The sequence below is a fragment of the Numenius arquata genome, chromosome 2, assembly GCF_964106895.1.
Source record: "Numenius arquata chromosome 2, bNumArq3.hap1.1, whole genome shotgun sequence".
Taxonomy (NCBI): domain Eukaryota; kingdom Metazoa; phylum Chordata; class Aves; order Charadriiformes; family Scolopacidae; genus Numenius; species Numenius arquata.
Genome location: NC_133577.1, coordinates 108,635,268 through 108,650,650, shown reverse-complemented (window position 1 = coordinate 108,650,650; position 15,383 = coordinate 108,635,268). Strand labels below are relative to the sequence as shown.

Genomic DNA, 15,383 nt, shown 5'->3' with positions numbered 1-15,383 from the left:
GGGAGACCCCCCAGGCTGCAGAGACGCCCGGGGGCGGCGGGCCCGGGACTGCCAGGGGACCGGCAGCGGGGAAGCGGCTTCTCCCGGCGCATCCCCGCAGGGAGAGGCTGCGGGAGGGAGGGCCGGCTGGGCCTCCGCTGCCCCCCGCCGCCCCGTTCCCCCAGCGGCTGGGCGGCGGATCGGCCCCGCCGCGCCGCCGGGCGGCGCTTGCGCACTGCGGGGCCACCGCACTCCTCGCCCGCCTCCCCGCCGCGCCCCCGGCAGCCGCGGCGGAGCCGCACCGGGCTGAGCCGTACCGGAGCCGCGGGAAGCCGGGAACGAGAGCAGAGCCCGCCGCCGACCAGCCCCGGGCGGCCGCGGCCGCCGCCCCGCTTCTCCTGCCGTGGCCGCAGGGCTCGGGCAGGCAGGAGCAGCCCCGAAGGGGTCGGTGCCGGGGCTGCCCCCGCCCGGCGCCGGCAGCAACTTTGCCGTTCGTTCTCGCCGCTTTCCGCCGCGGTGCGAGCGCTTAAGGCGGCGCGGTGATTAATCCCGGGCAAGAGTTTTTGCAAAGCTCTTAACACCCTAAGCTGCGCGCAGCAACCTGTTTTCTCCGAGGTTGCTGGAGAGGAGGAATTAGTGCTCGCGATTATCCGGAGAGGGGAGGTGTTTTCCACAAGGGACCTCTCCTCGCCAGTAAAGCCACCGACTGCCCGCAGCGGCGGGAGGATGTCAGTAGGCAGCACGGGGCCGGTGCTGCCGCTGGCGAGGAGGCAGCGGTCCCGGGAAAGGGCGGAGCGCCGGAGGGGGGTCCTCCCGGCGCTGCACTTGCTACATTAACTCGGCGCGTCGGAGACGGCGACACAACTTTCCGGGTCTGCCCCGGGAGGCGGCCAGAAGAGACTCCCCGCCGCGCCCCCAGCGCCGGCCGCTTCCCGCGGCGGACCCCGGCGGCGGCAGCAGCGGGACCGGCGCTCCGGCGGCAGCGGCGTGGCGGCTGCCCCCGCCCAGGCGAGGCGACCTGCCCCCGGGAGCCGGGCGGGCATGTCTCCCGCTCCCAGCCCCGCCGAGCGGGGCGGCCGCCGCCTCTGAAGGGGAGCGGGCCAGCCCCGCCGCCTCCCGGGCATGCAGCCCTTCCGCGCTCCCCTCGCCCTGCTCTGCCAGGTGCTGGGCGCCTGGGCTGCCTGCGCCCCGGCCCCCGCCGCGGCCGACGGGCTACCGGCGCCGCCGCAGCGCGCCCGCTCGCCGCCAGCCCCGACGCCCCTCGCCCCGGCTGCCCCCGGGCGCGGAGCCCTCCTCCGCCGAGCCGACGCCGCGCCCGGAGGAGCGGCGGGGCCGGGCGGCGGTTGCGCGCCCCGCGGAGCGGCGGGGGCCGGGCGGCGGCGGGCGCGGAGCAGCGAGCGCGGAGCCGGCGCGGGGGCGGCGGGCGGCCCCCGCTGGCTGCCCCTGAACGGCTCGGCCGGCGGGGAGAGCAGCGCCGGGGGCCGCGGGAACGCCACGGGGCGCCGCGCCCGCCTCCGCAACCCCTTCTACCCGCTGACCGAGGAGTCGTACGGCGCCTACGCCGTCATGTGCCTCTCCGTGGTGATCTTCGGCATCGGCATCATGGGCAACATGGCAGTGATGTGCATCGTGTGCCACAACTACTACATGCGGAGCATCTCCAACTCCCTGCTGGCCAACCTGGCCTTCTGGGACTTCCTCATCGTCTTCTTCTGCCTGCCGCTGGTCATCTTCCAGGAGCTCACCAAGAAGTGGCTCCTCGAAGACTTCTCCTGCAAAATCGTCCCGTACATCGAGGTAATGCCGGTGGGTGGGGATGCGCCCGCCCGCCCGCCCGAGGGGACGCGGTCCCCCGAGCAGCCCTCCCCTCCCTTCTCCGCTTAGCTGCCAGCGGGGCCGGCCCGGGGACGTCCCGGTGCGGCGCGGTCTGGGTTTCCCGGTCGCTCCTGAGGCGGAGCGGGGCCCCGGCCCGGCCCCGCAGTGACGGGAGGAGGTTGTGGCCGCATCAGGTTCAGCAGCGCCGGGATTTCTGCAGCCTCAAGACCGAGCGCGTCCGGCTCTTCCTTCCACTCGTGCGAGTTCTGCCGAACTTTCCTTGCTCCTTGTCATCCTGAAAGGCGAAGAATCCCCTCAGATTTCAAGTTTTTTTGGTTTATGTTTTTTGTTTTCCTAAAGTGAAGTGGTTCAGGAAAGTGGAAGGAGGGGGGGACTGGGGATAGGCTGTGAGAAGGTGACTGTAAAAAGGACCATCAATGTGATTTATGTGCTCTTAACTTATACTTCAGCGTTCAAATCTCACACTTATTTATTTGGCTTATCTTTATTAAAAAAAACCCAAAACCCAAAAAACCAAACAACCCAAAAACAACAACAACAAAAAAAACCCACACAAAAAAACCCCAACAAACTGACCCCAGCTCCATCTAAATTGCAGCTTCTTGGCAGTTGTTCAGAGGCTCTGTCAAAGAAGCTCTCAGCCAGCTGGCCAGAGTCCTGCCGGCAGCGTTCAGGTTGTCCGCTTTATTTATTTACTGGAACTGAACACTGAGGCTTGTTGGTAGGGTGGTAGCCCGTAATTCTGGCTGGCTCCGCTGTATTCCCAAAACCTTATGCTCAACATTATTCTGTAACTGAAAGCTGAGGAAACAACTGTTGATTCTCATGTCGTAAGAATGAAATTTTTAGGGGGACCCCTCCCCCCCAAAAAAAAAACCCACCAAAAAACTATCCCCCCAAAACCAAACCCAACTTGTTATTAATACACAGAATATGAGTTTCAACGGCACAATAAGATATAGAAATATGTAATTAACTGTCAACCAATATTTTTAAATGTTTAGAAAGATGTGTGATGTGTGCAGCCACTAAATTGCCATTCCTTCTTTAGTATGTGATACACTTCGTTACTGGTGGTAACGGACAAAGGGTGGAGCTGTGCTACGCTTAGATGAATTCCAGGCCAGTAGTATACCACTACATTTGAAAAACTCAGACTACACTTAATCGATTTGCATTTAAGAAGTCGTGAAAGGAGTAAATATGTGTGTTGAGAAACTGATAGTGCTAGGAGCTTTTAAAATTTCTGAGTTGGGTTATGGGGCTACTGTGTTAACCAATAAAATAAGTAGTACTGTTTCAGTTAAAGTGTAACTTTCTCAATTAAAGTAGCTAGTGTAGTTTAAGGGTTTTCAGGATTTTCCGATAATGACATTTCACCATTCCCAACCATTTTTTGGTGCATCCACATACAAAATAGAAATGATTCTTTGTAATACTGATTCTAATTAAACATCAGTAGCTGAAATGATTTGCATGGCCACGCTGTTCTTCAAAATTAGTTTCTTATGCTGTGCAGCTTTGGGCGCTAAAGAGTTTGTTAAACTGAAAATAGCTTATCTGAAATGCAGTTGCCAAAATTCAAAGCTATAATCCTGAAAAACATTCAGCTGCTGCTATCCCTCCTTTATACTGTAATGACACCTTATTTTTTCTCTTTAAAGTTCTGCAGATGTCTAGAGTTGAAGTCTTTTTCAAGAACTGGCACCGATCCAGTTGCGATGGTCCAGTAGCGTGGTACCTGTCTTAGGCTTAATTATTACTGGGGTCTAAAAGTGAAACCTCCTTGTGAAGTCCTCCTTGTCCCTGAGGAAATTGAATTCATTTTTGTCTAAGGTACAGATCTAAAACAATACAGCCTTGGGATTCTGTGTTGCCCCCAGGATTGTGTTTTCATTCAATTCATTCGTTAAATATAATACTCGTGTATGTAAAGTATATTCATGACACTGGGAGCCATGAGTGGTGGATATTGAACTCCACTCGTGGATTGTGCCTCGCCACAGCTTGTCTTGAGCTTGGTGAGGAGGACGCTGTCCTGGAACTCAGGATTTGACCCTGCTGAGATGGAGGAGGGAGTTAGAGCAAAGTTTTGCCACTCTCCAAGTGTTGTTCAAACCTCACAGGTGTTATACAGTGGCGCTGACACCACCAGGAGCAATGCAGATGTGGAGCATGTCGTGAAATCTGTCGCGTGAGCAGCTGCTGCTCCATGCTCTGTCAAGGACTATTCACAGCAGTGCACTCATCTGACAGCTGAATTAACACTGTCTTCTCCCTTGTTGTAACTCACCTTGGTAGGCTCATCCCCTTCTCACACAATGGGAGAAGGGTGAAGTCCTCTTAGCTCCTTGAGAGTAGAGCTGTAAACAGTTATCTTCAGGAAAGGTTTCCAGACCTTCGTGGAATACAGATAGAAGCATATTCCTGAAGATGGACAAATTTTAAGCTGTTCTCTGTGTTTTCTGTAAGTTAGCGCAGTCTTTTGTTCTTTTAAGTGTCTTTTTGTTTCATGCTCTGCATCTCTTTTTTTTGCATGCCAGTTCTTCTCATGTGCTGTTTAGGGAGCTACGTGTCTCACCCAGAGTTGTAGATCCAGAAATATTTCATTTTCAAGCATCAAAGACCCTTATTGGATTGAGTACCAGCTTGTACTTTCAGAACTAGGGAACAGAGGATGTCTGATTATCCAGAGCAAGTGATGTGGTGATCACAGCATTTTAACATATCTCAAGCATGCTTCGTATTGTGTTTGAAGGTTTCAAGTGATCCCAGTGAGGAACCTTGATTTTTCTCAGTTTAGCCTCCTGTGGCCAATTGATTTTCATTTGTGCTGTTTAATGGGTATTGTGCAGAATTTAACAAAACATCTGTTGCCAGTGATAACACATATGTACACAGCCTGGGGAAAATGTTTTATGATATCTTGAAGCACATTTGTGTAGGTAAATGTTGAGCTTCGAGCAGTGGAAGGTCTCCACAGTATTTAATTTAAAGGGCAGTCTTCCCATACCTAATAAAGATCTGCTGTGACCAAGTACATTAAGCAGTCATTTCAGCCATATATTGTATCACAGTTTGGTCACTTCTAACTACCTTTTAAAACTATGTCTTGGCTATGCTTGCATAAGAATGCCGTGCACCTGACTGAGGAAGAAACTGAATAAATTAATTCTTCCGTGCTTCTCATCAGGTCTTTAGGTGAGAAGAGTATAACTGCAACGGAACAAAGCTAGAAAGACAGATGGTTAGTAGAAGTGGATGGAATTATCTCCACCAAGAACTTCACTTGACCCTGATGATGGCACTGTCCTAGAGGAACAGTTTTGAATGCACTGAGAGGGAGTCGAGAAAGGAATTAGAACAACTGGGGCAGCTACTGTGCCCATAAGGGTGTGTGGAGGTGTGCTTCTCCTTTGCAGTTTTAATCTTCTACTCTGCAGTTCTTAAAATTTTGCCGCTTTTCTGCAGATGGTTCTGAAGTCTAGCTTTAGGCATGCATGTCTGAAGTGTTCACCTGCACAATGTGTTTACCTTATCTTCCATATACTTCTCTGAATATTGCTCAGAATCAGGAGATACAGGGTAAACAACAATACAAAGATAGTGGCTTTGGCTAATTCCTGTTCCACAAGCCCTGGAACCCTTTTCTTTTTGTTTAAGCACACCAAGTCTTTTCAGCAAAAGGACTAGGAGGGGAAAAAAAAGAAAAGAAAACGGAGTACAGAACAATATAGTTTCAGTTCCCCTACTTATAGATTTATGCTAGGCCTTAACTGAAAGAAGTGTGAATGTGGACAAATCAGTAGTTTTACTGTGCTTCTAAATATTTCACAGCTGGTAAATATAACAGTCCCGTGAAATAGCATTTTTATTTTTTATTTTAATGCTGGAATCCAACAGTGAAGAGGTTAAATATGTTGTTTAAGGCTTGGGGCAGCTTGCTCAAGATGACAAATGGATTGTGTCAACTAGGACTAGAAACTACCTTTTGGGCTTGAAAAGGAAGCTTGCTTGAGTTGCGTGCATTCTGCTCTTGGAGGTTACGCTAGAAGCTTCATGACTTTGAGGGGAGTTGTTGGAATTAGGCGTCACTTTCTATGCTGGCAGATTGAGACAACCTACTTGTAGTGGAGTAAGGATTTAGAAATGGGAAAGGGTCTAGAACGAGGGTTTGCAGAGGCTGATGTACCATCTTGTGTGGTCCAGCGCAGAACAAGAAGTTGCCAAGGCCAGTGATGATACTCAGCCCTGTGCTAATAAACATGAGACCCTCTGCCTTTCTCATACCCCCCACAAAGAAGAGAAAGACAAAGTTTGTGGTGTCCTCATCTGGACCAGATCACGCATACGAGACTGGCTTGAGTCTGGAGCAGGCTGACAGTGAAAGCCTCTGAAATCTGATGCCCAGCCTCTGCATGTGCTTTTGGCATTCCAAATTTTGCTTTGTGGCATCACTCCTCTTTCTGGTGGATAAATTCCAGCTCAGGAAAGCTATCACAGTTAGTATTCTTTGTGAAAAGCATAAGGATTGATTTGGCCTGGAATACAAATTACTCTCTTTCGCTGGAGCTGACCCTCCAGGGCAATTTGAGGTGAGGCTTTTTCCCCTTTCTCTCTTTTACTTGGTAGATGCAAGTGAGAGGCACAAAGTGGCCGTTGTCTGCCTGTTCCAAAGCTGTCAGAAAAGATCCTTATTTTAAGCTTCACTTCAGGGAAGGAAATACATTTTTTATGGGAGTTTATAAAATCTGTGTGTTATCTGTCTTCTCTGTGTCTTTTGTTGTGTGGCATCTTCTTTATGTCTCTTTTTTGACTCTAGTCAGAGCTGGGCTCCTGAACCTCCTGTAAGTCCTCTGGGTCGTAGGCAGAGATCCTCAGAGAGGTTTGCGGTTTCAAAGCTTCATACGGAGAATTTTCTAGGCCAGTGGCTACATGTGTCTTTTACTGAGCAGAATATCTTCAGCAGGTACCACGCAGTAAATAATTACTTAAAACAGAAGTGTTAATATATCTCTGCCCATTAGGTATTAACGGCACGGTGATAGTAGCTGCCGTGTTGGCTGTTCTGTCAGTCTGTCCCTCCTCTGCAAACCCTGTCCTTAGGGGCTTATAAGTTGTCCATAAAAATTCGCTTTTGGCTTAAACTTTGCATGTGGCATTTCAGCATGGAAATGAATTTGTGTCAGACTAGGTTTAAAATTGGGTCACTAATATTTAAATTACATATGTGTGGAGAGAAAAAAGCAGCATCTGCTGTCCCGGCACCATTGACTCGACTGAGCACTGGGATGTCATTTCTCCATATGATAGGATTTTTCTGCAAAGGAGGAAGAGGCAGATTTCTAGCAGCAGTTCCATGTTGTTAATATTAAGAATTAGTGCAGAAGTCCCTTGTGTGGTGTGATGAGAATTTGATCCTCAGTGGAGAATGATACTCATTTCTTTATTTAAAAAAAAAAAAAAAAAGTAAATTTAATTTACTTATGGGGTAGCATGGTAGATTGTGAACAGGAAAATGAACAAAAATTGAATCCTTTTGTGTTTTGCAATTTTTCAAACCCTCTGGATAAGCATGTGGTGTACTAATGAGTATTTCCAGTGCCCTGGCGGTCTGTTTGGCTTTCACTTCCAACAGAATTCAAGAGCAGCTCTTGGAAGTGGATTCTGAACACTATTACTCTTAGGATATACTGAAGGAGAAGAAACACGCAAAGCACGTGTGCTCTGTGTCTCCGTGGTATGAATGTTGATAGTACTACAAAGGAAACAACTGTATTGTACCCGTTGTTCCACGTGTGTGGGACATCTCCATGATAGTAGTTTCCAGAATTACCATCTTGTCTTTTAGATGATGTAGATTTTCATTGAGGGCATTTAAGCTATTGGCTAATGCCAGAGGGGTACCCTGGCCCCAGTACGCCTTAGCTACTGGATTACTTCTGCTGCACCACAGTAGTGTTTCAACTGAGTGACCCTTACCTATTTTACAGCATAAAGCAATTAATGTTTAATAGCACTTCATGTCAGAAAGATAGATATATTTATGTATTTTTGTTCTTTTATAGTAATGACTCAATCTTGTGTTTTTGCAGGTTTTTGTTGTTTGTTTTCTTTTTTTATTGAAAGAACAGAAATCAGGATCTAGATAAACTTAAACAATTAAATAATTGTTTTCGATGGGATGACCTTTTGTTTTGTGGTAGTCCAGTCTTATTACCAGACTCTGTACTGTAAGCATAGAGTAACACACAAAAAAGTATTGCAGCCTATACTAACTTTGTTTATTTACCTTAGGCAAAACTGACAAGTCTGCAAGAGCCACTGTGGTATGTTGGGGCTGTTCAGCCTGGAGAAGAGAAGGCTCCGGAGAGACCTTATAACGGCCTTCCAGTACCTGAAGGGGGCCTACAGGAGAGATGGGGAGGGACTCTTTATCAGGGATTGCAGGGATAGGACGAGGGGTAATGGTTTTAAATTGAAAGAGGGGAGATTTAGATTAGGTACTAGGAAGAAATTCTGTACACTGAGGGTAGTGAAACACTGGCCCAGGTTGCCCAGAGAAGTTCTGGATGCCCCATCCCTGGAGGTGTTCAAGGCCAGGCTGGATGGGGCTTTGAGCAACCTGCTCTAGTGGAGGTGTCCCTGCCCATGGCAGGGGAGTTGGAACTACATGATCTTCAAGGTCCCTTCCAACTCTAACCATTCTATGATTCTATGCTGCATTAGCATGCTTTATGATGTGGATATAGAAAAGCCGCAATAAGATGATAGACTATAACGGCTTGGGGGAAAAAGATTAGTTGTTTATATGATATAACAGGAATGGATATAAACAGTCTACACTGTCACTGAGAGCTCAGAGATGACTTGGCTAGTAGTCATCAACCTTTTCTGTAGTTCAGATTTCCTATTACAACAGGAAAATGTTTTGAATACCCATCCTGCCTTGTAACAAAGGAAGGAAGAGTGCCATGCAGTTTAAGAAACTCTGCATTATCAGCATAAAATATATTCTGTTTTAGAAAATCCAGCTTCAGCTGGTAGAAGCAGCTTCTTAGAGCTTCTTATAACTCATTTATTTCATCTTGTTCCATATGAACTCAATCTCCATTGTGTCCCCTCACTTATCCATCAGAAGGCGTGCTCAATGCCTGAGATGATTAATGGTCCCCCTCATTTCCAGCCCTGAGCTGCTCATGGCTGGTTGATTCCCATTCTTCTACATTCACTGTCCTTTGACTTAAGTAACTCTTGTATCTCAAGATAGACTTATTTGTAGATAGCAGTAATATCACTTCTTGGTCTTCATTTTACTGGATTGAGAGATGCAACCTCCCTTTTATATTCACTCAGATTTTGGGCTTCATTGACCATTTTACCCAAGTCACCTTTTCTGATCTTGTTTCTGATTTCTGGTTTTCATTACCTTTATCTAGTCAAGCGGGTATTAGTGAGAGGGAATTTGGAGTCTTATTTCCACTGGCATTCCTGACCATAGTACATCTTCACCGCTTCCCTGGTCAGCCTGTGGCTCTGTTCCTAGAGGCCAGGGCCAAGAGCTGTGGGACCACAGCCAGAAGAAGTAGGACAGGCCAGGGAATGCCTGGGAACATTTTGGTAATTGTTAAAGTTCGTGAAAGGGGAACGGGTATGTTGGAGGGACAGAGAGGAGAAGTGATGCAATTAAGCTGAGCGTTTTGTGAGTTTACTGTTGTTCTCTCTGGCCTCAGTTCCCCAAATGAGTTTTGACACAGTTGACTAACAGCTGGTGAGCTAATGACCAAAGGTTTATGCAGTGTCTTGAAGGAGCATCATGGTGTCCTTTAATGTCCCTGGCAATGCTTTTAAAGGAGCGACAGTATTAAGAGACTCTGTTGTAACAATAACGTCTTCTTTAGTGGGTGTATGCTGTAGCTGGTAATGCCTTCAACGGCAGTTCACTGCCCAAGTTGTGTGGGCACCCCCTCAAAACAGGGGTTACTTTGCCACCTCCTGAAAGCAAATCCGTGGTCATTCATTTAGAAACTTGGGGAGTTTTCCGATACCATCTTGTAAGAGAAAGATGTGGACTGGTGTCGTCCTGAATGTCTAGAGACTGAAGGAGACTCTTCATAGGGACCATATGGAAATAAATCAGATGACTAAGTGATGATCAAAAACTACTGAGCCTGACTTGCCCTTGCCTTGCCTCATTTCCTGCCAGGTTGTTGGAATTAAGACTGCAACACTGTATCAGCATAGCAGAAACTCAGCTGTTAGAAGAAGAACACTATTAAACTCCATGGGCTTTGCACCGCTTTAGGATGTGTTAATTTGTCCTTTACCTACTCCCCATCGAATTATCTTCACGTGGTTATTTCAGGGCCATGTAACAGATTAAAAAGGAAGCTTCACTAGCTTCTTCTATGTTTTCAGTTTAGCCCTAATTATTAATATGACTGGTGTGAAGAAACACCCCTACAGTGAAAATGTGTGAACATGCAGAATGCATGTCCCAGTTCTCGCCCACATGGGTTGTGAGCAGCACCCATTGATTTTGCCGGCTATTACTCGTAGTCTGCAATGCGGGGTAAGTAATCAGACCCTTAAATTGCTGTACTGCTTTTAAGCAAGTCAGCTGGAGTGAATCCCTGTTCACCTGCTTGGGAGCGTTTGTTGGTTTTTTGCAAGCTTTTCCATGACGTTACCTACTCCACAGTGATTTACAGAAATCTGTAGATTAATCGACAGAAAATAGGAAACCATTGCCTGTTCCAGAGAAACACTAGCTTTGTTTAGCCTGTTTCATCAGTGAATCCGCGGGAGAGTTTTCAAAGCCGACGTCCACTGTTCTTAGTTGTTTCCTCTTGCTCTATTTCACTGTCTTAAACCTCCAAGTTGTTGGTCAATTAATGTGACAGGAACCCCGTAGGTTATGTTTGTTCATGGTAGACATGTCTTCTTTCATTAGTCCGGCCTTAACAGCTGCAGAGTTTTAATGTCTTAGCCACTGTATAACAGCCTGTTCGCAATGAAATGCTAAAGCCATAAAAGCCTGTGCGTTGGGGGCGGGGGGAAGAGGCTCACGTAAGAGCTGAGAGGGAGAATGTAAATGCACAAAACCTCAGATTTTCTTCTGTTCTGGTGAATTTTTATTTAAATCCCCTGTTCATTCCCGAGTCTCAGTTATTTCCCTGTCTCCTGTAATTGTAGGGAGCTGAGTCCTGACCCTTTTGTTATTCAGGTTGGATGTTCTGGCTAAAGGTTTTGCTGTCACTCTAAGGAATTTGAAGACTGCACACACATTTAAATGTTTTGGAAACAAAGTCACTAGTCTTGAATTTAAAAATCTGTCTTTCAGCAGTGATACATGAAAATTATCTCTCATTAGCTAAAGTTTATCACTGTTTATTAAGATTTCCCTGTAAGTGTAATTTTTCTTTAATTGTTTTTATTTTTTTGCTGTATTTAATAAGCTTTCTTTGAGTCTTGTCAGGCAGCTTAACTTCCTAAATCAATAGATTTGCCTATTAAAAATGTTTACAGTACTGCTTTGTCATCATTAAATATTCCTACAAATTAATTAGTAAGAGATTGCATCTTACTTATCTTTTAGGAAGCTGCTTCAAAGAATTCCCCAACTAAGCCAATGCCTGACAGTTCTAATCCCAAGTGCCTAATATTTTTCAGTGATATTCAGTTTTAGCAATCTGATATGGCCATTAAATATTGAAGGCCAAAATTAATGATACATTTATATAATTGTGCATAATTGTACTATCGATCTTTGCAGAACTTTTTACAAGAGATACATAAACAGGAATATTTCAAAATTATGGAAATCAGAAAGTGTTTTTTAAAATGTACAGATGTGAAATTTAAATATATCCTTGCATATCAAATTTGGGTAAGCAAAAATTATAGTGAACTTCCTACTATTACCCTAGATTTCCCAGTTAATTCCACAGACACAAGGTTTATTCATGACAAAAGTAATCATTCTTTAAATTTATAAGGAATTTTATTTAACAGTTTCTTTTCTTTTGCATCAACACATTTTCAGCATAACAGAAGCATGCAAATCCAAGGAAATAAATGAATTAGAATGCAACAGGGCACCTAATCTTTCTCCAATTTAAGCTAATCGGAGTTCTGCTTTGAATTTGAACTGAAGCTGAATTTATTGGAAATAGGATTAAGCCAAAATGTATATAGTCGTCTTGCAAATTTGTTTTTAGGAAATTTAATTATAAACAGGATAAAATGATAGGAAATTATGTTTTGTGACAGTACAAGACTCTACTCATGCATAGAATGATGGTTATTAAAGCTAGAGAACATAAGCATTGCTCTGTACTTGCTCCTTACAGTACATAATTGAGAGCTCTGTTCAATCCATCTTTAAATCATTTAAACAGTGAAACTTCTGCCATTTCTCCTGGCCTTCAGTACATGCTCCTATAGGATGTTTCCTATGAAATTAAGCCTAGATTTTCCTGTGGATTTTTTCTAAATGAAATGTTGAAGATAGATTATTAAAGCTGAATTATTACAGTCAAGACAGTTTTTGCACAGGCTCTGAAAGTCCAAAGATTTCAGATTGTCTTTTTGAACTCACAGTACAGGATGATTTTATGTGCCTACATCCCATCAAAACTTCACTTAAGAGCCTAAGTCCACAAAATCCGTTGTTGGACCTACTTCATTCGGTAGATGCTTAATCTGCAGGGTTCCTAAATTTTGTAGATATGGAAGGTTTTGATGTTATGATTCCCTGTATGCTTGATGAACATATAATGTGGGCATAAGTTGATACCTCTGCTGAAGGAAGACTCTACCATCTCTCCCCTTTTGACTTAAATTCCAACCCTGGTGGTGGAACTGATCTTTCTGAAAAACACCCCTTAGAAAAATAGGGGGGAGAAAGGATATTAGATTCTGTGATTTGCATATTGGTCAGTTCTCCAGTTTTTTTCCACCCAGTGGAATGGGTGGATGCTTGCATGAGCCTCCAGGAGAGGCTGACACCTAGCTAAAATAAATATTTGTAGGCAGAAAACCAGAAAGATATACTTTCTTGGGATGTATGCTGGATGACAGTTCAGCAGACACTGGAAGCTAAGTTCTGTCTGTGATGCTTCTTTTGATGGTGCTCAGCGTCGTGGTGCTTAATTGTCTCCTACACTGATACCCCTAAACTAGATTTTCCTTTGCCTTTGTCAGTCATGGGGTTAGACTTGACGGGTGTTTCAGAGTACAAATTGAGCTCTCTTTAACTATGAAAGAGTATAAACCTCTTCTGGGGAACAGCTCAATGGTAAAAACCTTCATCCAGTGTAGAAGAAATGAATTCCCTCTTCGGCCTGAGTGTGTTCAGGCCTTCATCTTCCATCTCTAAGAAGATTGCCATCAACAGGGGAACAGGGGACTTTTGAAGGAGATGAAGTTTTCCCACTACCCACTAAATAATGGATTGTACCCTTGTAGCTGTCCTTTTTTCCCTTTTTTTTCCTTCTTTTTGGAGGGAGGGGAGGGTAGTTTTTGTTGTTTCTTTTTTTTTTTTTCAAGACAGCATCTGTACTAACTTGCATCCCCTTTTCTCCTCCCCAGGTGGCCTCTCTCGGAGTCACCACATTCACCCTCTGCGCCCTCTGCATCGACCGGTTCCGTGCTGCCACCAACGTGCAGATGTATTATGAGATGATTGAGAACTGCACCTCCACGACGGCCAAACTGGCCGTCATCTGGGTGGGCGCCTTGCTGCTGGCCCTGCCAGAGGTTGTGCTGCGCCAGCTGACCAAGGAGGACCCCGAATACAGCGGCAGCCCACCGGGGGAGCGGTGCGTGGTGAAGATATCCACTGCGCTCCCTGACACCATCTACGTGTTAGCTCTCACTTACGACGGGGCAAGACTTTGGTGGTACTTTGGCTGCTATTTTTGTTTGCCTACCCTTTTCACTATTACCTGCTCCCTGGTAACAGCGAGGAAAATCAGGAGGGCAGAAAAGGCTTGCACAAGAGGGAACAAGCGACAGATTCAGCTGGAAAGTCAGATGAACTGCACAGTGGTGGCTTTGACCATTTTATATGGGTTTTGCATCATTCCCGAAAATATTTGCAACATCGTGACTGCCTACATGTCCACAGGGGTCTCCCGGCAGACTATGGACCTCCTCCATCTCATTAGTCAGTTCCTTTTGTTCTTTAAGTCCTGTGTTACCCCAGTTCTCCTTTTCTGTCTCTGTAAACCTTTCAGCCGGGCCTTTATGGAGTGTTGCTGTTGCTGCTGTGATGAATGCATCCAGAAATCTTCAACAGTGACGAGTGATGACAATGACAATGAGTACACCACAGAACTGGAGCTCTCCCCTTTCAGTACCATCCGTCGCGAAATGTCCACTTTTGCCTCCGTGGGGACTCACTGTTAATTGACCTTCAGACTTTATTTCCTGTATATTTTTCTTTTTTCTTTTTTCTTTTTTTTTTTTTACTTCATACTTTTCTTCTTGAAGCAAAATGCAAGAAAAAAAAAGTTATTATTGAAAACTACTCTGGAAACCAATCTGCATGTTAACAGTCGTGCTTTGGAAAATAATTTGTTTGGTTATTCAAATGAAAGAAAGAGAGAGAGAAGGAGAGCCAGCACTCAGTTTTATATCATTATATTTGTATGGTGCTAGGATTTTATTGGCTGGGGAGGAGAATACATATCAAATCCACTTTTATTTAATTCCATAGTTTGGGGTGGGTTTTTTTGTAATCACTGTAAAATGATTATATAGACATTGTGGGTTTTGCAAGATGTTTCATGTAAAAGATGTGGTGGAAAGTATTTGAAGGTAGTTTAAATCCAATTACTGTACACTATTGTGAGAGGACTTGGACTTCAGAAGATTTATAAAGTAGCATTTAAATAAATGAGGTTTTATTATTTAACTTAATTGTCAATTGGCATTTAACAAGGACACCTATAAGTAGTATAAGTCTTTGCTTTGCATAAAATAATTTAAATGGCCATATTTAATTTACCATTCATGTACTTACCCTTGGAGGCTATAATTACAGGAAGATGGTTATAATGGTATTAGATTCACATGAGTGTTTTTTTTTAAATGTAAGCTATGAAGGTTCAATGTGCCTCACTGAAAATTTCCTTCTTAACCTGCAGGTATACAAAACCTGAGTTATTTTGTACTTCTTATGAAGAAAGATTTGCTTTCTCACTAAATTTTGTCTTGTGTCGTTTCAAAATCAAGTTTCTTTCCAATTTGTTACTGGTTTTACATTGAGACTATGTCCTCAGTCTCTGTATATATAGCTCCTACTGGCTTCAGTGAGAGTCCCATTGCAGAGGAAGGTATTCTTTTGCCAGAGGTTTGCTGACAATAAATGTGAGGGACTGAAACATGTGGAGAGTGAATTCCTTCTTTTTTATAAAAGGTATAAACACACTTGGACGCTTGGGGCTTGACCCAGAGCCCATTGCAATCAATGGAAAGATTTCCATCAGTTTCAGAGGGTTTTGGATCAGACTGGCATCTCCTATTTATTCTGGGATATGTAGCATGAATATTAATCACGGGGG

At 45.1% G+C, this 15,383-nt stretch overlaps 1 protein-coding gene across 1 annotated transcript; it reads left to right on the top strand.

Annotated features, from left to right (window-relative positions):
• Window positions 1-1,101: 1,101 nt before the first annotated feature.
• GPR37 (G protein-coupled receptor 37) lies at window positions 1,102-14,226 on the top strand. The gene is made up of 2 exons (XM_074169095.1): window positions 1,102-1,776; window positions 13,408-14,226. The coding sequence occupies exons 1-2, from the start codon at window positions 1,102-1,104 to the stop codon at window positions 14,224-14,226; spliced, it is 1,494 nt and encodes a 497-aa protein (XP_074025196.1).
• The last annotated feature ends 1,157 nt before the right edge of the window (window positions 14,227-15,383 follow it).

What these genes read in the sequence shown, in the direction of transcription:
- GPR37 (XM_074169095.1), top strand. Translation starts at nt 1,102, where the DNA reads ATGCAGCCCTTCCGCGCTCCCCTCGCCCTGCTCTGCCAGGTGCTGGGC. An exon ending in AAATCGTCCCGTACATCGAG is followed by an intron (nt 1,777 to 13,407) that starts GTAATGCCGGTG and finishes TCTCCTCCCCAG; the next exon opens with GTGGCCTCTCTCGGAGTCAC.